We start from the raw sequence: 22,151 nt of genomic DNA, 5'->3' as shown, positions 1-22,151 counted from the left end.
AGTGGAGAAGGACAAGCCACAGGTTTTTCACATCCTCTTCTGGGATAAGCCAGTTCTTCTAAAACTAGGTCAATATGGTAGGGAGAGAGACATGTCACCTCCAGCTTCAGGCCAAATTACAACTTACGACGACCTCAGTTTTGCTGGCTATGTGTACTGAGCTGTGAAACCTGCAGCTTGCCCAGGAGAGACCAGAGATGCTCAGACAGGCCGAGTCCCCGAAACATCTCGTATCCACGACGACACGTCACCCGTCACAACACTCCACAACACGACAGCACTGCCTGCACACAGGGCTAACCGGGTTGGGCTGGGCTGAGGACAAACTGCACAGTGTTTCCTTTTTAAAATATAAAAACTAAACTGGTCAGCAGAGACTTAACGACATATTGCTGGAAGCTCTTGGCTCATGCTCTGTGCCAGCGTACCCTCTGCCACACCCAAGGTTGCCCCTGCCCTGTGTCTCGGCTGGGTCGGGAGATGCTGGACACCTGCAGTACCTTGTTGGTGCACTGCCTGACTGTGTTGATGAGCTCCTGAATGACCAGATCGATACATTTGAGACAGGGAGTTTTCAGCTTAACGATCTGCTTTTTCACGATGACCTCAAACGCCAGGTCTGGAGTGAACAGCCCCGTTCTGAGGATTCACAGAGAGACAGAGACAGCGACAGACAGATGGGACAGTTAACAGACAAGTAGGCCAAAAAAACAAAACAAAAAAAACCCCAACAAAAAACAGAGGAAAAACCCAAAAGGAAAAAGACGAATGATTAGGTACACGTAAAGACGAGCAGGTGACCGAAAAGATGTGAAGTTATGGACAAGGAGAAAGACAAAAAAAACAGGAAAAATTAACATACTGACAGTCGGAACAGAGGGAGGAAAGATAAAGCTCCAAAGAAGAGCAGGTGAAAATGTAATGAAGCACACAAACACAAATGAGATGTGACAGACAGGAGAGTTTTGGTGGAGAACGCATTACAACATTAGTGGAGTGGGCACAGATACCTGTAACACAAGACCTCATAATAATTCAATAGAAAGAAAGAAAAAAAAGGGCTGGCTGGCGTTGCAGTAAGGAGATAAGTCCACTGGAAGAACAGTGAGAGAAAACTGAAGGAAAAAGAAAACAGCTTTCTAAATACTCCCTTCTGAATTAGTGCTTTTAGTCTGTGGAGGCAAGGCTTGATGATAAAAAAAAATTATAATTATAGTATAATAACAGTTTTGATATCTCATGTAAAAACACAAAAGTATCTATTGAACTCTTTGGGTCGCTACTTTGGAAATCAGGTAGGTTTTTCGTCTCAGCTTCACTTGCCTGACACCATGGACATTCTTGATTGCGTGACTGATTTCCCGTCTTAGCTCCTTCTCGTCAAACACAATCTGGGTGGCAAAGGAGAGAAGAAGCCAATGATGCTCAATCAATTAATCCCTGTGAAGAATCCTACAGCCAAAGCACACTATCAACAGCATCCAACATATCACTCGAACTCAAACTCATATCACTCGAACCTTGACCAGTTCGAAGGGGAAGCGTTCATGGAAGATGCGATTGATCTTGGCGCCACCTGACAGTTCATTGGTGTCCACCTGATCCCCAGAGCCTTCAATGCACTTCTCAAAGTCCACACCAAACTGTTGCACCATCCTGATAAGGATCAAGCACAAAAGACAAGACAAAAGCAAGTGAAATTAATCTCCATGTAGCAAGAATCTTCCTGGGGATTCACTGCAGAAATTACTGTTCATGAATGCAAATTCACCTGTACAGTGATGCTACAGCTTAAAGTCCAAGGTATGTCAGCAGCCCTTCGCTTTACTCAAACAGTGAATGCTTCAGTTCAATAATCAGCCTTTTAAGTGGTAGGTAGCATTATTAGTAGACTAACTACTCAGCAAGCTATGCAAAGTGATTAGTGCATGATAAATGACCATTTGACCAACATCGTTCTATACTGTTGAGATTTGCCAATATCTGCTCTCAGGCACATTTGGTCTGTGCTGTGGGCATTCAATATGGCTGCCAGGAGTGTCGCCACACAGAGGCTATCTAATGTAAATACTACGAATGTGCTGCATTGTTGTGAACAGCAATATTAAGGCACACTCACTGCAACAAAGCCTTGGTTTTGCGTGTTGGGTCATCTGGCCGGAAGTTCTTATATTCCTCCACCTCCTTCTCCAAGGAGAGGAGCTGACTCTGCAGCTTACTGCGTAAACCAGGCAAGGTGTCCCTGATGTGGTTGGTCAATTGCTAGAGAAAGACAGAAGTGGTAGAGAATACATGCAATAGCAGAGAAGACTTTATGTTTTACAATTTAAAAACAAACAATTGATGGCAGACCTGGTTGAGTGTCTTTTGTAGATGCGGTGTGCCCATACGCTCTGCAATATGTCTATAGGCAGGGTGGGAGAGGAAGAACTTCCTCTCGGCAGCCAGAGCGACACGAATGTCCTTCTTTCCATCAATATCTTTCTGGCTGCGGTTCACCACACCAATGTAGCCTGCACACAACAACTCAAATAGTAACTCTGGAGTCAAATATAGAGCCAATGTGTGAATATTTATTTGTGTAAATAATCCTGACCTCTACGCAGTGGCAAGAGTTTATTTTCCAGGATGTCCTTTGCATCTGTCCCTTCATCCATCAGGTCCAGTTTTGTTATAACACCAATGGTACGCAAACCTGGACAAAATTATTATTGGTAGCCAACAGATTCAAACAGATTTATCACCTTTAACTATCTTTTTTCCTTCTACATGTCTTATGGAATAATAGAGGAAAAGGACTGTTACACAAAACAATTATGTGAGTGTCTCTGATCCTTTCCTAGCAGGTCTGATTACAAAACAGCTACACACACTTAGCAGAGAGAGAAATACTGGCCACATACCAGTAGCAAACTAAATGATGGGTAATGGATATCATGAGACTCTGTGTCTAATGTTATTTTCATGTTTAATGGGATAACATAACAAAAAAAAGAGTGTTAAATAAATAAACTTTGACTTCTGAGCTACTAGAAAGTTTACCCTGAGGGTCCACCTCCTTTGCAATCTTCAGGGCGTCTGAGTTGGCCAGGTCAGTGTTTGCAGGGGTGACGGCCAGGATCAGACAGCTCTCCTTTGTGATGAACTGCAACAACATGTCCCTAATCTGGTGCTCAATGTCTTGGGGTTGGTCTCCAACAGCCACCTTAGTCATTCCCGGAAGGTCGATCAGGGTCAGGTTTAGCACTGAGTCACATGGACAGAAGTCATAAAATTACTGAGGACTCCTAAGTGCTGAATGTAGTTGTATAGCAAAACAAGATTAAACAGATCTTACCAACATGTCATCATGTATTCATTCATATAATGTGTTTCTATAACCAGTGGTGCTTTTTTAAATAAATCCATGCATCAAGTATAACTTTTTTGACATTTGAATGGAAGCCCAGGTTGTGATGGATGTCAGACAAATAACTGCTTGATTCATTAATAATGCTAACATGCTCAGTGCAAGGACCATCAATGTGTTGATGTGTTCATAGTGTTATTAATATGCTCTACTATATGGCAAGCTAAAGATAAATATAGTCCCGTGTTTTTATGCACGTGTCAACTTAATTTTTCTCCCTTTTCACAAAAACATCAAAAGACATTTACACCATCAAACTAATGAGGGCCCTGTGGTAAATGGGCAAGCTTTCATCTCATAACACTTGAGCAAGTGTTTTTTTGTTATTAAATGACACCCAGTGATCTTCATTACTCACAAAAGTTAAATTTACTGAACGAAATGAACATGAAAGTGTCAATTTTGAAAGCAAATTCCTGCCACATGTCCCACAAGAAGATGAAACAAAGTTTGTGACAGCATAGAACACATTAAAATTAATGTGACTTAACTTTTAAATGTCTTACCAAAAAATCAAATTGGTTCACACTGGTAGCACAGAAAAACTTGTAAATACAGAGAACTTCAACATATTCCCTTTACATTGGGGGTGCACAATATCAATAAAATATTTTATGATGGTATTACTATAATCATGTATGTATATTCTGGTATGTAACATTTTCTAAAAATCAAACAGATAAATTATTCAATATATTCAAAACAATACTGTTATTATAACCTAATACAAGCAGAGACATTAAAATGACAGATATCACAGTTTAAACACTATGGGAGATTGTCTGGTAGTATATAGTATTTCATTTCAAGGTATATCTTGTCCTGTGAGATGCATACATAAACCAAATAAGACAAAGTGTTTACAGTGTGTGTGTGTGTGTGTGTTCCTTGTGTCCATTACCATGTGGGGAGTAAACCCTAAGGTTAATTGGGATGGGAGAGATGCCTTTGTTGGAGCCTGTTATCCTGTCGGTCTCTGCCTCAATTTCTGCCCGTACCTCTTCGAAATCCACAAACTTCTTCCCTTTGCAGTGCAGGAATTCAGCATATTCTACACACAGGGTAAAAGTAACGTACATGAGTGGATGACAGAGGGGGAAGAAAAGCACAAAGAAAAAGAAAGCGCAAGGGGAGAGAGATAAAAAAGAATATTAAATTAAAGCGACAAAGGCAGCAGACAGTGAGCTTAGCTTGAGGCACTGTGACAGAGAGGCCAGACACATAGTAGAGATGAAAGGGGGCCGGGATGTGGCTGTGCACAGGAGAGGTAGACTCACCTGCTTTACTGTTGACCAGCTGCAAAATGAGAGGTCTACGGGTAACAATTCCTGATCCGCGTGGAAGAAAGTCCCTGAATGAGAAAGACAGACAGAGGAGGAGGACGAAAGATAAAAATCACAACAGTAGTTAGTAAAAGGGTTCAAAAGGAATTAAAGGGACAAGACATGTTGGATTAAACAGAGAAAGACAGAAAGAAAGAAAGTTTGAATATTCATTATACTCAATGTCAATTTCCTGACAGCGACACCTCTGGTAAATTGATGTGCATGGGAATTTCATGCCTCCAACTTGTCTCACAACTAATTAAATGTGACAAAGTCAATTTCTGTCATCATTAGAGACAAATTCATGCAGAGCCATTCTTGCTGTTGTGGGGAAAATGCACATTAGCTGTGATGTGCAGTTTTGCCGTTTCCCAGAAGAGATGTAATCATTTTCATGTTGGTCAACGATTTCACAGAGGAAAGAAGTCTCTATAAAAATTACCTGAACATGTACACAAATCTTTTTCACACAAATTAAGCATTTTAAAATTTGGACTGCTCAGTGAAGAAACACTCAGTATCAAGAGACTAACTGAACTAACGACAAAACATGTCGCCTTCAGAGTCTTGATGATCCGATTTCCACTTTGGGGAGATAGTTTCCCATGTCTGTAAAAATTGACTTTACTGATAAAAATCATTGGAAAAGTACAGAATTTATATTGTACTAACAGATGAGGCTTCATTTCCATTGATGAACTTAATGAACAATCTAACTGTTTGATTAGGAGGCAGGGTCCATGGTTTCTGCATGGTTTGCATACATGTGAGCCCAGGCTGTGTTAGTACAAGAAATAACACCCATGATAACATCTCAGCCACACAAGCCTCAAGCCTGCAACTTGGCATTGTGCTATCTGCACATTCTCAATTACAAACTTCATCATGCCACTTAATTGCATGAAGCACAAGACGACAGCAAACAAACAATGTAAATCCTATTGGTGCAACAGTGCATTACTGACACACCAGCCTGCAGGAGACAATGAGAACTTTCTCACAGTCGGCTTGTTTGTTCCTCTTAAAGTGACAAGGTACCTGAGGAATTTGTAACCACATGGTTAAAATAGTTTAGTCAACCCTGAGACATGACTCCTCCACCCAGTCTTCTGCACTCCCCCTCCCAGTTCTGAGAGCTCCTCTGCTGCTCTGCATACATACATCTGGTGGCAATCACCCGCCTCAGTCCTGGAACAATCATTGCAGAGCTGAGCATGTCACTAACCCACATTCTCCTTTTCATCCCCTACAGCTAGACATATAGGCCTGGGAGGAATATGGCGGAGCTCAGCCTGCCTGCTGACTTCAGACTAGAAGCAATGTGTTAGCCACGCAACAGGAGAAAAGAGAGGAGCTCCCTTACAACATACTGTCTGGCCTGCTCTTCCTCAACTGTAGTCCTGTGGTGAAACAGTGGGGAACATTCTGGATGTTCCTTACATCAGCAAAATTTCACAGGTCTGTGGTTCAGCACTGATGCTGTGCCATGCACATAATGTGGAGCATGCAGGCATTTGTCTACACACTGGACAGTATAGAGAGCCTCAGCTAGGGAACAGAAGAAAGAAAGGGAGGGAGTTACAAATAAAAAAAAAAAAAAACAACAACAATGTGACCATAAGCTAAAATGCTTGATAAACTAAACAGACCGGTAGTGGTGAACGGCAGTAAGATGTCGCTGAAACTCCTGATTTAGTGATGCATCTCTCCAGTGAAAACTGGCACACTCAGTTTTCAGCAGAGTCAAGACTCCCAGCAAAAAAATGTAAGTGCCAAAAAGTTCAAAATTTCATACATTTACTAAAAATGGTTTTCGGAGAAGATATAACTTGAGTTTCATTGACATAATTGGATAAAAAGCATTGGCATATTGAAAAGACACAAGAGGCCAGGATTACATTATTCATGCCCTGTAAATGATAGACGAAGCTGAGCAGATTGTGTATCATGTCATGCATTATGGATGGCAAAGCAAAGAGCATCGGTCTGTGAGTCACCCTCCCTCTATCATAAGAGAAAGGAAAAGAGAGAGTAGGGCAGGAAGAAAAGGGGAGAGCCAACTCCCCTCCCCCTGCCTGCCTGCCCCACCAGCCTCTGCCTCTTAAAAACTGGCAGAACAACTCTGAGGAGCTATAGCCTACAGATGATTCTTCTTTTCCCTCAAGTCTGCAGAGGCCCGACGGAGCTCATTTTCAAACATGGAAACCGGTGTGTGTGAAACTCTGAGGTCACTGTGCGCTCTCATGGAAGGGTGTAGTACACAAAAATGTGTTGATGTGGGATGGTACTTATCACACAGGTCTATGGTTTGGCAATGAACATATAATTATGGCTACCCAGATTCCCACACCACAGTCTGTCACTGTGTGTAGCAAATGCATCAATAAACAGCAAAGCCTGTTCAAGCACGAACAAAATCCAACTGCTTAGTGTAAAATCCCTTCGCCCTCTGTCACTTGGCTATCTGTACAAATGTCTTGTCTGTTTGCTACAAATGCAGATGGTAGCAATGCACTTAAAGCTAACACTAAACAAACAGGTTTTAATGATGCTAACTTGGTGATATTTTGGTAACGTTGGCATAGAGCAAGGCCGACACATTTCATTCTTTATCAAGGACATACATGTTTTTTAATTACAATCTAGTACAGTTCAACACTATGGCAGCACTTTAGAAAGTCCTGGTTTCTAAGCAGTCTACTTGCCACAGATCTGATAGCAACCTCCACCCAGGCCAGCCTGCGGTGTTAGATATGATGCCTGTACAGCCTGGTTCAATCATATCTCAACAAAACACAGCCAAATATGGAGACAGGGGTCTGATCATCATCTCTAAGTTAATTATGATCTAATTTAAGGCATGCATTAAACCATCAATGGGCCAATAATATCAACAATGAAAACACTTACAACAAATATATTTCAGCATTTAGTTTACTAAAATCAAGTCCTTACACTGTTTTGACATCACATTTCTGCACAGCTGTTTTGACTTTGACTTTTGAGAATGGTCTGCAAATTCTAACTTCATGAGCTATCCACACTGGACAGACTTTTCATAGAAATAGCACACATGTAACATATAACTGATGATGGTTCTGTTGTCAGCATGCCATGCCAATGAAGCAGCATGCACTATACCAAGGACACTGCTTTAATGGAATGTAGAAATTTTTACTGTTGTTAGTTACACCTGTGTCTCTCATAATTCCAATCGATTAGGTCACATAGGAAAATGCTAAATGTTTTTTAACATAATGTACAGCACATTTTAATGGATATAATGTATTTCCTGTATGTTCAATATATAAGCAAAATGGCCCTTCTTCAAGTTACATTGAGGCAAAGCTAAACAATGACACATACAGACACAAGAGCCAATATAAAATAAACATTCACAATACATGAAGCTGTTAAGCCACAGTGATTTATAATTTCTGTCCAGCATTAATGCAGACCAGCCAGTCAGTGTGTTCTGGTCTCCAGCAACTAACTTGGAGGGGACAGAGGCCAAAATCACATCAACAAGATGGGTGAACTCAGCAAAGTAAGAAATCTCGAGCCCACCTGACATAATGGGGTGCATCTGTCATTCTTCTAACTTGCTTTAGTTGAAATCACACCTTGTTCTATAGGATAAAAGCCTTGACATCTGCGTTACCCTTACAGATAGATAAATAGACACTTTATTTATCCCTGTGGGGAAATTGGTTTGCTGCGCAATCACAATGTATTTCATCACAGCAAAGCCACCACTTTACATTCTGGTACACACATGCTTCGCATATTGCATAAAAGTTAAATGTAAAAAACAAAATAGAATGCAACAGACCAGCCATAAACATCCTTTGTGACCAGAAGTCGTCGTCAAAGTGCATGGTGGATGAAGTGCTGGTGCATTACCTGTTTAAAAACTTAATGGTTTGTGGAACAACTGAATACTTGGATCTATTTTTAGTGAACAGTGGGAGCCAATAATGTTGACCAGAGGGCAATAGGACAAATGAAGGTGCAAGGGGGCACTTTTTGTCACCTAAAATCCTGTCTGCCTTCTTCAAAGTTCTGTCTCTCTAAATGCACTCCATACACAGTAACATAGTCTGGCTGCTGGCTTTTTTTGATAGTCTTTTTCTGCACCACAATAGCAATACCAAACCAAGCACAATAAAACATATGGAGCATTCTGTTGTGGACACTGAAGGCTAACCATTTCTTTAAAAAGAACACTCTTTGATTTGTCTTAGTGCTTATGTGATCAGTCCACCATCATCAGTCCCATTTAAGCTCATGGTCAAGTCCACTGAAATGACTGCACCCCACTGTTAGGAAATAGCACACTAGCCACCTAATGCTTGTCTCTTTGGTAGTCTGATAAACAGTAAATTCATCAAATTCAAGGCCCTGCAATTCAGTGCCTTTCAAAGCTAATGTAGCTGTCATATTTCATGGAACTGCCATCTCAATGGGAACGCAGCGGTCAAGGATTTTGTCATATGGAAAGGGGCATGGTTTCATCTAAAGTACATTGAAAAACGATACATGCCTGACTTAAAATCAGGACAGTGACAAAAGAGAGATAGTAACTACTCAGCAAATATGGGCTAGGCCTATCTTCTCATACTCCATTAGGGCCAGGAAATATAATGCAGAAAATGAGCAACAACAACAGACAGTAACACTACCTCATTGCTCAGGGTTCAAGTCTGGTGTCACCACAGAGAATATACAAATCAATTCTCCCCTCTCTCCCACAATACTAACACTCATAATATATTGTAACAGGTGATTGTAAAACATGGAATTGGTTTTACTTACTGGCTGTTCCTGAACTCAGACAAGCCCTTATTTCAACAATGAGTCACCTCAACTTGAGCATGCTTGTTGCCATAGTGATATCCAGCACCTCCCAGGTCCTTCAAAGCTGAAATATGACTTGACCTTCGAGCTATGAGTTTTAATTCTAGTGTTTCACCTTGTTGACCATCAAGTTCACCTGCACAGCAGCAACAGGCTGTTGTACATTTTATTTTTCGCATAAAAAGACAGTGAACACTTAAGTGCACCACTCAAAGTTATTAAATGGATGATCATGTACAAGTGTGTATGTCATAGCATACCTGCAAAGTGCTTGTGTAACTTTTCAGCACATTGTTGTATATTAGTCCTATCAACAGGGAAAAAGTGAAAGTCCTCCATACACAGAAAAATTGAGGTCATCATGAAATGTTTCCTGTTAATTACAGCTGATACACGTCAAGTGCTCTCACAGTAGAAAGTGCCACTCAACTGAACTAATGTGCACTGAGTGGTGGTCTAATCTGTGCATGTGTTCTTGCCCTTAGAGCAATTATGACATGCTCTCGCCAGTGTTTATCACCAAAGAGCTGTCTGCATGCCATCTTAATAATTAGGCAGTGTACTTCCTCTTCTTTGGCTCATTGTGTGTATGTGTGTGATTGTGTGATCCCTGTGTGGGTTGAGTTACATGCACACTGAGTGTCTCTCAATGGGGTGAAAACCTGCTAAACATGCTGCTTTAGCGCAAGCTTGTTTTGTTTCTTTATCTGCAGGGCAATCTCACTCACTGCTGATGTGGGAGAGGACAACAGGACCAGCCTGTTGAAGAGCACCACAGCTTGACCTTCACACCACAGAAAGAGTCAAGCCTATTTCCTTAATTTCTAAAGTTTGCCAGAGACAGCAACAAAAGAGGAAGGTAGTATGGGAAGTTATGTTGTCAGAATTTTAACAAAAGACTGCTCTGGGTTCAAAAGAACACAGTCAAAGGTAAATGCAAATCCCGTAGAACATTCTGGGTGTGGCATGGTAATATAAACACAAGAAAAAGTTCCCATTCAAAACTGAGACACTGCTATTTGCTGAAAATTAAATACTGGAATGTGTACTTTAGAGACACGAAATTCTGTGAACGTCATTGTTTTTTATAAAAATCTTGTCATTTTGAGTGTAAAAATAGAACTAACAATACATTTATTGACAATTTTAGAATGCATAAATATTGCGCTTAGTATGTGAAATACACCAAAGAACAACTTGAGTTGAACCGCCGAAGTGTACAGCATATGTTAGCTTACTTTTGTACCCATCATAATTTGAAGCGTATCTTGTAAAACGTAATAAACACTACATTTAGCTCTGAGAGCAACATCTTAAAACATTTTTAAACCCACTGTTCACCACGTAACGAGAGTATCTGTGTATGTCAAGGTACTGAACCTGCAGTCACTTCACACTATCAAGGGAGGTTTTACGACAAGTGACTCAATATTGACGTCACGAACTGGTAGAGTAACTAACGTATCGTACCTGCTGTACAAGAAAAAACAAAGTTTGAACATTTCAGACCATGTAAGACACCATGTAAACTATGAAGTAATCTAAATGGTTAACTTAGTTAACCATAATAACTCACCTGCCAACAAAATTTTCCAAAACTGAGCTTTTTCCAGCGCTCTGTCCGCCGACGACAGCGATCTGAGGAAGATCTAAATTGCAACTCTGTCCAATGGAGCTGAAAGCGTCTTGGAGCTTGTTGATCAGGGGAATCAGGTCTTCCATGCCCCGGTTCCCCATGGCTTCGTTAGCTCGGAGAGCCCCTTCAAAGTAACGTAAACTGGAGGCTAACGCTAGCCGCGCTAACTATCTAGGTAACGTTAGCTTAGCAGCAAGGTGCTCTCGAGTTACTCTGAAGTGCTGAATTCCGCCGCTTCAAACAGCTTAGTCTTTTATTCTCCCCTTGAACACTTGGGCGATTACTGGTAATGCAATTCACAATATTATCATTTCGTGTTGTTTTAAGCGTATTATCTGGACAATCAGTCAGCCGAGACGGACGGAAAACTCGCAAAACAAAACTTCCTCTACACAAACACCATCCGGTCAGGGTAGACGACGTCTGAGCGAAACCGGCGCGCATAGTTCCGCCTCTTGTTCCTGTAACCAGGTATATTATTGGCTAATTTTGCTGCCCTTTCGTCATTTTAACATTCTGATTGGTTATCTAAAAGGCGTGTTCTTCGTGTTAAACAATACATGGTTTCTGATTGGTCAGCGCGTTTGTCATTTTCAGCCACTTCATGTCACATGTTTGATGCAACATGGCCGCTATCGTAGACTGTGGAGCTGATACAAGTCCTTCAAAAAACATGTCCCTTAAGAAAGCTCTGTCTGCAGCTTCTCCCCTTACGCTGAGAATCATTGCTGAATGCCCGGTGACAAAAGCAAGAGCTTGTGATCTAATACTGCCACACTCCGCCGTCATGACCCCGGTGTTCATGCCTGTCGGTACACAGGGCACTCTGAAGGGAATCACTGTGGATCAGCTGGAGGGTCTTGGGTGCCAGATTTGTCTTGGAAACACATACCACCTGGGCATGAGACCGGTAGGCAATACTTCAATAATAGCAGTTCGGTATTTCTTATGATTCATGTGAGTTTAGTAGGCATTGAACGAATTCAAGACAAGTATTCCTTTGTTAATGTTTTTTTCTATTTCAACTCTACTGCTACAGGGCCCCGATTTGATCGAGAAGGCCAATGGTTTACATGGGTTCATGAACTGGAAGAGAAATCTTTTAACTGTGAGTGTAGCTTTTCTAAATGATCATGAAAGCATTGCATGCAGGGGGGTGATATATATGTATAGAAGTAAAGGTAGGTGGGTGATCCCTCTGCTGAAAATCTGTGTTTCACTTTTCTCTGCTTATAGGACAGTGGGGGCTTTCAGATGGTGTCTCTCGTTGAACTCTCAGAGGTCACTGAGGAAGGGGTAAAGTTCAAGTCCCCCTATGATGGGAAAGAGATTCTCCTAAGTCCTGAGAAATCCATCAGCATACAGAACAGCCTGGGTCTGGAAGGAGTATTAAGAAGCAAACCAGTATTAAGTCAAATAAACTTGGACTTTTCCCTCAATGTCCCAGTGGCTAAAGACTATGTTGTTTTTTCTTTGTCTTCTTCCAGGGTCAGACATCATGATGCAACTAGATGATGTGGTCAGCAGTACAGTGACAGGCCCACGGGTGGAGGAGGCGATGCACAGATCCATTCGCTGGCTGGACCGCTGCATAGCAGCCAATAAAAATGCAGACAAACAGAACCTTTTTGCCATCATCCAGGGAGGGTTGAACGCAGAGCTGCGCAAAGCCTGTCTGGATGGTAAATATTCCTGCTCTGTGACACATTTAATCACTTACCTAAAAGTGTATAGCTGAAAAACACGCTGGATGATTGATCATAGCCAAACAGAACCTAAGAACATGTTTAAATATCTTGAGAATCCAATAACTTAAAAATAAATTGCAGAGTGCCAGTATTAAATAGATAGTTAACATGTCATTTTTCTTCACACCATGTATCCATGAATGTAAATAATTATTTCCATACCAATTCATTGTAGAAGCATATGTGAACCAAACAGGTGTCAAGCAGCTTCGATATTAACAATCCTGTTTACAGTTGTGAAAAGCAATATAGTAATATTAGATAATTATTTTAAAATTTAAAGAGCATAAATATTGTGCAATGGCACTGGCAGCAATCTACATGTTGGCAAGAAAAGCAGACATGCACCTACACATTTTGATATCATGTCTAGTTGCAAAGTAGCCTGTTTGACTGTGAGGCACCGATGATAAGGGCTCAGACTTGTTCTTTAGATATTTATTGCCTTCCTGTAGAAATGACTCAACGTGATGTTCCCGGTTTTGCCATCGGCGGACTGAGTGGAGGAGAGGAGAAAGATGACTTCTGGCGGATGGTCACACTGAGCACTGATCACCTGCCAAGAGAAAAGCCTCGATATCTCATGGGTGTGGGGTACGTTTGCTTGTATGCTGAAAATATCTAATGAGGACTGTGGTGTTAAACAGGCTTTGTGGTTTTAGAAATTGACATTAAAAGCTTGTATTATCCTCGTGCTGCAGGTATGCTGTGGATTTGGTGGTGTGCGTAGCTCTGGGATGTGATATGTTTGATTGTGTGTTCCCCACCCGTACTGCAGTAAGCTCAGCTCTCTTTACATCGCAATCTGATAATCACTCTTAAATGGCCATTTAGTAGTTATAATTCCATGATATCAATTCAAGAAGTGATTTCTGTGTTCCTGACACTCATGCATCCTTCCTTCTCAGAGATTTGGCTCTGCCTTGGTGCCTTGGGGTTCTCTCCAGGTAAAACATAAGCAGTATGCCAAGGACTTCCAGCCCATAGACCCAGACTGCCAGTGTCCAACATGCAAGAGGTAAGTCAAGAGATTATCGTGCAAGCCTTGAGGTTTTCTCACATGAGGAACCTTGTTGTTTTGCTCTTCATTTTTTCAAAGGATTTGCTTCATCAGGAAGGACAAATATTGAAGTTTATAACACTGTTTAGTGCCCACAAAGACCTCATTTAGACTTACTTGTCCTGCAGTCAGTTACCTGATTTCGCTGTAAAAGAATGGATGTGTTGGTGAAACAAGACTTGCTCAGTCTTTGATTTTTGTCAGCATTTGTTTTTAATGCATGTTTTATGTATTTTTATGATTGATTTTATGATTTATGAAACACCAGAATAGACTTGCAAGTACGAATCTTAAATGATTTCTTCTTGATTTCTTCTTACTACGATCCCTGTTTTCTGTTTCAGACATAGTCGGGCTTACCTCCATGCTCTGTTCAAGAGTGACACTGCCGCCATGCATCACATCACCATCCATAACATTGCCTACCAGGTCAGTTAAAAATTCAAGCTATAAAAAAAAAAGAAAATTATCTCCAAAAAAAAATTTACAGCTAAAAAAAAAAAAAAGAAACTTAACCTTGAAGAAAATGAGTTCTCTTTCCTCCAAAAATAATTGGACCAAAATAGCAAGTTTTAAAGTTTCTTTGCTGCACTCACTTTACCTTCCACCATCATTACTGTGATATTCCAGTAGATTAAAAAAAGTGAGAGAATGAATGTGTCTAAAAATGCTGCTTAAAGTACTGTTTCTGTCAAATAAACATGTGTGAGCATGGAATTCAACATCAGAGCAAATCATGTACAGTTGATGTGACCTGCATGACGTGTCTTTATTAATATAAGGCACACTGCAACCCATTTTGATTTCTAAAAAACTGAAGCTGAATATAATTAAAATGATTTTACAAAATATTAAGTAATTAATACATTATTTTTGTGCACATATTTCCTTATTTGCTTCAAATAACACATATATATATATATATATACATCATATATACAAATATACATCTGACTGCATGCGTCTTTCAGATATATTCGTGTGTTTAATCAGTTCATTTGTTTCCTGTATCTGCAGTGATGCCACCAAGAAATATCAACTTAAGTCACATATTTAATTTCAGTCTAATTGCTCTGACAGAAAAGATACTGAACTTTGCACATGTATGTGACATGATTCAGACAGTGTCCTTTGCTTCAGTCTTCATCATTTGTTCCTTCAGTACACTCTGTACCTGAAAGTGGCACAAACTTGCTTTGCTGCTCTGGCATTATCAAAACAGTGAACAATCTCCTCTTGTGACAGATGTGTCCCAAATCATAGTGTTGATGTTAGATAATGTCTGGTTACACAACATATTAATTTCTTAGTTAATTTTTCCCCCCGTTTTCCAAATGAAACCACACTAGCAGAGTGGCCGTAGCGGCCATGTTGGTTTGTCAGTATGTCATCACTCTACCACTTTGATCCAGAGTGAAATGTCACAAAGTCTCTCCTCTGAAGTATGCTGACTTGTGCCTGACTCATACAACTCACATAATCTTTCTTTGATTCATCGACCATTTTTCTTTGCAGCTCACCCTGATGCGGTCTGTGAGACAGAGCATTGTGGAAGGTCGATTCCCTGAGTTTATACGGACGTTCATGAAGCGAATGTTTCCCTCTCCTGACCAGTACCCCAGCTGGGCTGTGGATGCTCTAGCCTCCGTCAACGTTACACTGGAATAAAACCTTAAAGGCAACTGTTGTATTTTAAACAGGCATATAAATGTCAAACAGTAACTGAAGGATTTTATATCTTTTAAATTGCATTTTTTATGGATGACTGTTTTGTAGTCTTTGTTTGTATTTGTATATGCATTGCCAGTTTTTTTGGTGATGAGAAAATTAGCTTTTGATCTGAAGGGACAAAACCTGATTGTCTTTTGTGACAATCTGCTTTACTCAGCCTCAGCAAATTGTCCTCATAGTACACATTATGTTAATGTGAGACTGAATGGTGTTTAAATGAGATTTGAAACACATGAAGTGTCTCCTCTGATATGCTCAGACACTTTTTAGCCGTTACCATGGCTACAGAGCTAGGCCCACCCACCTGAAATGAAATGTTTTGCCTTCCTGTCATCCTCTTTTTGTGATTTTTCTGTCTGAGCATATTTCATTTTTACCAAAGGCAAAGTATTAATAACTTTATATGTATTCTGATGTTTTAACCCTCACTCTGACAGACTAAGTTGTCGGCTAACTGTTTAAAACGTATAAATTTATGTGGCTGCCCACAGATTGTGTGCTTGTGTCATGATAACCACCAGAGGGCACAACAGACGAAACTAGAGCTTCGCCTTACCGTAAAACTGAATGATGTGCTGTACAAGTTCCTAATCAGGTAAACAACAGTTTAGCAGTCTCTTAGTAAAAAAAAAAAAAAACAAAACAAAACAATGATAATAATATTAACATGATTACAGAAAGATCAGGTCTATGAACTGAAATGTAGGAAAAATATTTCTGTCTTAATTTTTCACCAACTAAAGCCAGCATTCATCTACATGGTATCAAATCGTTGTCACTCGTTATTCTTCATTTTCCCATCAATTCGTTAGGCAGTAAACCTTTTTGACCCCCTTGATGGAAGGTTTTATCTGGAGCTCACAATGGTGCTGGTTAATCAAGGCTCCTGTGTGATTAATATTAATCACTGGAAGTTAATTTGAATAACACCTGTTGTCTGTGGCTTTGAGTCAACAGTTCTCTTGAGCACCGCATTTGAATTTCATTACAGCTTCTGTTATAACCACAGGCTCTACAAGATGAAACCTGTGACATGTAGTGAGTGGCAGGTGAACAAATATCTTGCACAGTAGTGTAGCCCAACACAAATGGTGGGTTTGGTGCATAATAAGAGTAGTTTACAAGTGCCTACACTCGTAATTACGAGTGTTTCTTAATTAGATACGACAAGAGCTGACTGAAATATTCATAGGGTGAATTATAATTATAGTGAGTCCACAGTGAGCATTTTTATATTATAATAGCGTACAGGCAGAAGAACTTCTAGGTTCGAATGTGATGATTATATTGTTTTCACAGGATTACAGTTATTTTTCTTGAGATGGATTTTTTTCCCCCTCGTGTATCTGAGGCTTCGACTGTGTATTTTGATTATACAACAGCTCCTTTGACAAGGATGCACTAAACTGGATGTGTTCTCATGTATATTTCAGCAAGACAGTTCCAAACGCGACATGTTTGCTTGCTTAAACTGACTGAAAAGATTTACAACCACATAGTATTTAACAGAAGCTTATTTAGCTTAAGGAAAAATGGCTCTCCATGCAGAAATAACAAAAATACGTAAGCGCTGTTTAGACTCACGACTGAGATGCGCGCAGGTCCCCACAGAAGATGAGTATGGGGATCACGTGCATATGTGTGACAGTTTTATCATTATTCGGGTTTAGAGAGGATGGTATTTAGGCTCGTAATGCAGCGTGATGTACATGGAGTCAGTTTATTGTACGATATTGTGGATTGTTTTTTGTAACTGTTGTTTTGTTGTTACTCCTGAAATGAAAAGTCGTCGCAACAGAAGCCCACGTTAAAGGTTGGTTACCCATTTGCAGCCAGTGCGTCCATGCGTAGCTCAGGCAGGGAGGATGCTGGTGTTGAGAGACACAACCAGTTGCTCTCCAGCTGTCACAGGAAAAGTGGAGCCTCCCTTACGCACCGACGGATGATCATCCGCGACCTGTTGCCACGGCTGGAAGAAAAGTAGAGCTACATTATAGCGGGTGCCAAAACCGAAACAAGTTGATTTACTTTATTTTTTTTCTATTTAGGAGACAAGTCGAAGACGATGCCATGAGGTGTATCAATGTGTTCGTTATTAATCCCCGTTTTGAATAGCAGAAGGAAGGGGAACGGAGTTGGTTCTGTGGGGTCCACCTCTTCGGTGTGGAGGTGCGGTTTACGGTGATATCTGTCTCTGGACTCTGAGGAGGAGGAGGACCATGGTCGAACTGGAGAAGGAAGTGCTCCCGCTGCCCCCTCGGTACCGGTTCCGAGACCTGTTGCTCGGAGACTGGCAGACCGACGACAGGTAAGGATGCAGCTACTTCTATCGTTTACGCACGGCGCACTGAATCCGTTGCGCATCTGTGCACCATGAAAGCATCATACCACCTTGTCCAAAAAGTGCAAATTTGTTTTGGGTTTGCATTTTCTCGTTGTTATTGAATTGATTCAGGTATGTGGATATGCTGGACTATTTTACTCCAGGTTGTGCAGCTCTGTTGTTATGGATGCTGCAACAGGTTTACTCGTTGCCTTGTGTGCGCAGAGGGCAGAGCTGCTAGTAGTGGTAATACATTATTATCCCGCAAAATTAATATATTAATTAAACCATACTAAGACCAGAATACACAAAAGAGAATGAGAAAAATAAGTATTCGTTCAGGAGTATTTCATTTCTTTTCATGGCAATGCAAGTAGCGCATCTTACACTGATATTTTTAGAACGTCATAAAATTCCTTTGGTTGCATCAACCAGGAAGGAAATGAAGAAGGAACAATTAAGGTTAACCGACAGTATGTTTTCCACTTTGTGTTACCCCTTTCTTCATGCCATGATTCCTGAGATTTACAGGGAACCACCTGCCACCTGGACAGGCAATTTCAAGTGGGTGCTCTCAGTAACCGGCAATTAACCTTTGCTTATACTCCATTTGCAGAGCAGTAGATTTGACGTGCTATATGATGCTTAATTTGACTATTTCATTATGCAGTCTAATGGAAAACCTTAACCTCTATTTCACGCATGGTGTCTCTTGTTGCCGTGTGGAAAAAAGGACCAAAACATTTGTGGACTTGAGTAGCTGTTTCAAATCAGATAATTGGGAAATCTTGCTATTGAAAGCATGGAAGAGATCGATCCAAGCCCAGGCATTGGCAGGCTTCATTACAGAGACCCTGCTGCATGTTACCATAGAAGCTTGTCAATAATACCTGTTATATTATTGAAACCACCAATAGAAAGCAACCAGCATGGTCTGTTTTTTTGTGATGAATCATACAATTATACGATGTATCTGAATCCATATTTTGCACAGCTAAAGCCTTAACAGGCCTGCTCACCCTGGCTATGCTCTTGTTGGCCTTCTGTAGTTGGTCGGCTATTGTACGGTACAAGGACTAATGTGTCCAAACCACAGTGCAGTGTGACCTCAGTCACCTGATTACAGAGGTTCAATAACTGGGGTTACTGGCTCTTTCTTGGAAGAGTCAAAAATATTTTTATAGTCCAGGCACTTCATCCTCAAAGAGAGGTGAGGAAAGACAAAAATGGTTGACAGCAACATGGATAATTTCAGCAGGTGAATGCATCAGAAACAAAACTGGTGAATAGTGACAGTGTGGTTTTGATTGATTGTGTGTTCGTGCCACAAATGTGCTGTAATACCTTCTAAACACATGGTGTGCAGTGTATTTGATGTCTATCACTTTAAGGACTAGAAGGTACTGAGGTTCAAATTAAGCTTGTGTGGGATGTGTATTTAATATTAGTCCAGTGCTGTAATGTCCAGTGCACACATGCTGCCTGTTTCCCTCAGCAGGAAGATCTTAATCATGAGCGTTTATACCATGCAAAGTAGAAATTTAGTCATTTGTGTCTCTGATGTGTAACTCTGTGTGTGTGTGTGTTTCTGTGTTTGGCACACTCTAAAGCTCAATATCTGTGTGTCTGCGCATCCGTATGCATGTGTGCTTTCGCCTACAAATGTCTAGACACTTTTGAGAAAGAGTGAGCGATTGAAAGGAGGTCAAAATGTTGATCTCACCACACAGGGAGTATTAGTCACCATAAAATGGACTGATTAGAAGGAAAGCAAAAGCTGTGATTGACAGTGACAAAAAGCTTAATTAAGGCAGAAACACATAAAGTTTGTCTGCCACGGTCCATTAATCTCTGAATAAGTAACCTTTAAGTAACATCGCCAAAGAAGCACAGAGTGCACTGGTGGCTTCATACAATATGACTGCATCTCTGCACAAAAATACGCTCATGAATCGAAATGTCAACATTCGTACGCGTAACTTATCTCCTTGACACATATGGTCGCACTCTGTTCTGGGAAATCCAATATTACTGAGCCCTATAATCCCTCTTCTGTTGGACCTTCTGTGGACGTTCTCCCTGTCTTTCTCTCATTTTGCATCCCTTTGTGTATGTGTGTGTGTGTGTGTGTCCATACGTCACCCTCTTTTAGCAATCACACCCTCTCCATACACCCCTCCTCTATATCTTAGCACTGACTGAAGCGCCATCATGCTGTGTTTTTCCCCTTTCAAGAGCTCTCCTGTAACCCTATGGAATACTTGTATAATTGTCAAGGGTTGCCTGGGCCCTCAAGAGTACATTCATAAATATTTTAGACTTTAATTTGAGCTGCTTTTTGTCTTATAATAAGTCATAAAACTGCAAGCATATTGGACTTTGTCTTTGACAACCCAACACTTGCTGTATCTAATTTTTGTCAAATTGGAACAAACAAATTAAATTTGGCTCAGTTTTCTCTGTACAGACTGAAACAAGCCTTCTCTCCCAGACAGAATTTGAATAATGGTCTGCTACTGAACGCTTGGTTAGAAACGATCTGTGTAGTTCCCATAACTAATAACTCTAATCAAGTTTGTGCCAATAATTGATCAGTTGTCTGCGACAGAAATGTGGCAAGAACAAAGAAATAAGAACATTTTAATGATGCTGCTGTGATTACACTGACATCCTTCGTAATTTCTGGTAGTGAGTCACAGGCTTCTGTTTTGCGAAAATGCCAGATGACTGAACAATTAAATACACATCTTTTGCAAGCTAATGACAAGGATTTTACTAGTCAGATGAGCTGTCCCGGTTTGCCTAAAATGAAAATATGTCGAGACGAAATCATCCTGAAATGGATGAATTCTTTTTGGTGGTTCTTGTTATCAGCAGTGGTCTTTGACTTTGTCACAGCTTCATTAACTCTATAAAGAAACCTTCCCATCCTCTGCGCTTCCCCAATGTCAAAAGGTTTTTTTGACATTGTGAGAATTCACATAAGAAAGAATTCTGAGTTAATGTACAGCAATTACAGTGTTTCAGCATTGCAAATCAATGTAACATCCTCTCAGATTTGATAGGATGTTCATACAGTTTGTAAACATGCAAGACTCCCAGCACAGCTCTGCTTGTATGTTTAATTTGTCAGAAGTGAAATGAAATTCAGCAGTCTCCTTTGTTCCTCAGCAGGAGCTTTCCTTAGAGTCCAGGATTATCATACAAATGGCAGCCTTTTGTCCCTAAGACAATCTCTTAATTACTATCGCTTCCACATTTCTCACATCTCCATGTCTCAGTCTCCCCTCTTTTCTACCCTCCCTTCTCCCCACGCTCCTGCTCCCTTTGCGTCCACCTTAATTCTTCCAGTCAACCCTTAATCTAGTAAGGCCAACGTAGAGCATGATCCATCAATATAGTCAATATTCCTAGTAGTTTTATGCTTTGACTTCTCTGTGAGGTGGACGGCAGAGTTCTTTAGTGAGCCTTTCAGCCATATTATTTATTACACAGTTTGGAAAGCTGATGGCCATCTCTGTGAAGAATTGTAGAATCATGGATGTATGATACATCGTGACTGGAGAGTCAGAGCTGGCATAAAGGGAGGTTATTAGCAGTAGAAAAATGGTGGGTATGATGAGAAGAGTCGCCTTGTGGAAAGGTAACTTTATCAGATTTGAGGCTGAATGAGAGAGACGATGAGGGAGCATGCAGACCTCATAATTTTTTTCATGGCGTGTGTGCATGTCCTCACAGCCACGGGATTCTCGCAGTGAACAACTAGAGTGAAGCTAACTTAAAGCGCCCTCTTGCTAATGGAAATTAATTGGAAGGCCCTGTATAGTCGATGGGAAGCTTGGGGGCCCAGAGTGAGGTAGGCCAATAAAACCAAAGCATCAGGCCTGACGAATGTCTCCTTCTGTTAATTACAAAAAGGTTATAAAAACAACATCCTAATTAATATTGCCAAAGAGGAAAGGTTGCCAGTAAGACTGAACATAAAAGATAGGCCTGTGTGAGAACAAAAGAGAGGGCATGGTGGGAGGGTAAAGGCTTCATATGCAGTCTGAGCATGAGCCT

The 22,151-nt window shown here is 40.7% G+C and overlaps 3 protein-coding genes across 9 annotated transcripts in view; 2 read left to right on the top strand and 1 right to left on the bottom strand.

Annotated features, from left to right (window-relative positions):
* dnm2a (dynamin 2a) overlaps positions 1 to 11,630 on the bottom strand; it is a 30,257-nt gene extending 18,627 nt beyond the window's left edge. For 4 of the 6 annotated variants that reach the window (XM_046414671.1, XM_046414670.1, XM_046414672.1 and 1 more), the window contains exons 1-10: positions 11,168 to 11,629; positions 4,687 to 4,760; positions 4,311 to 4,460; positions 3,043 to 3,246; positions 2,597 to 2,695; positions 2,353 to 2,513; positions 2,120 to 2,262; positions 1,521 to 1,656; positions 1,324 to 1,391; positions 501 to 639 (exon numbers count right to left, since the gene is read on the bottom strand). In XM_046414671.1, coding sequence (XP_046270627.1) covers positions 501 to 639; positions 1,324 to 1,391; positions 1,521 to 1,656; positions 2,120 to 2,262; positions 2,353 to 2,513; positions 2,597 to 2,695; positions 3,043 to 3,246; positions 4,311 to 4,460; positions 4,687 to 4,760; positions 11,168 to 11,328 — 1,335 coding nt within the window. In that variant the 5' untranslated portion in view covers positions 11,329 to 11,629. Of the gene's footprint in view, positions 1 to 500; positions 640 to 1,323; positions 1,392 to 1,520; positions 1,657 to 2,119; positions 2,263 to 2,352; positions 2,514 to 2,596; positions 2,696 to 3,042; positions 3,247 to 4,310; positions 4,461 to 4,686; positions 4,761 to 11,167 lie in introns of all 6 variants that reach the window. The other 2 variants (XM_046414673.1, XM_046414675.1) reach the window with 2 other exon arrangements.
* qtrt1 (queuine tRNA-ribosyltransferase 1) lies at positions 11,563 to 16,254 on the top strand. 2 transcript variants are annotated; one of them, XM_046414677.1, is made up of 10 exons: positions 11,563 to 11,698; positions 11,825 to 12,137; positions 12,267 to 12,335; positions 12,464 to 12,602; positions 12,715 to 12,909; positions 13,431 to 13,569; positions 13,677 to 13,752; positions 13,884 to 13,993; positions 14,380 to 14,464; positions 15,551 to 16,254. In XM_046414677.1, exons 2-10 carry the CDS (start codon positions 11,853 to 11,855, stop codon positions 15,701 to 15,703), a joined length of 1,251 nt encoding a protein of 416 aa, XP_046270633.1. In that variant the 5' UTR covers positions 11,563 to 11,698; positions 11,825 to 11,852; the 3' UTR covers positions 15,704 to 16,254. The 2 variants fall into 2 exon arrangements, with proteins under 2 accessions (XP_046270633.1, XP_046270635.1); XM_046414679.1 differs by lacking the exon at positions 11,563 to 11,698 and having other exon boundaries at positions 11,717 to 12,137.
* A 3-nt stretch (positions 16,255 to 16,257) lies between these two features.
* The window catches only part of LOC124072898 (potassium channel subfamily T member 2), a 38,557-nt gene continuing 32,663 nt past the window's right edge, over positions 16,258 to 22,151 (top strand). The window contains exons 1-2 of the mRNA XM_046414669.1: positions 16,258 to 16,361; positions 17,882 to 18,074. Of these exons, the coding sequence (XP_046270625.1) occupies positions 17,986 to 18,074 (89 nt within the window). The 5' untranslated portion in view covers positions 16,258 to 16,361; positions 17,882 to 17,985. The remainder of the gene's footprint in view (positions 16,362 to 17,881; positions 18,075 to 22,151) is intronic.

This window comes from Scatophagus argus, chromosome 16, assembly GCF_020382885.2.
Source record: "Scatophagus argus isolate fScaArg1 chromosome 16, fScaArg1.pri, whole genome shotgun sequence".
Taxonomy (NCBI): domain Eukaryota; kingdom Metazoa; phylum Chordata; class Actinopteri; family Scatophagidae; genus Scatophagus; species Scatophagus argus.
This window is presented reverse-complemented; position numbering and strand designations above follow the sequence as displayed.

Coding starts and splice junctions, on each gene's coding strand:
- qtrt1 (XM_046414677.1), top strand. CDS start 11,853: ATGGCCGCTATCGTAGACTGTGGAGCTGATACAAGTCCTTCAAAAAAC. Junction 12,138..12,266: donor ACCACCTGGGCATGAGACCG/GTAGGCAATACT, acceptor CTACTGCTACAG/GGCCCCGATTTGATCGAGAA. Junction 13,994..14,379: donor CAGTGTCCAACATGCAAGAG/GTAAGTCAAGAG, acceptor TTTCTGTTTCAG/ACATAGTCGGGCTTACCTCC.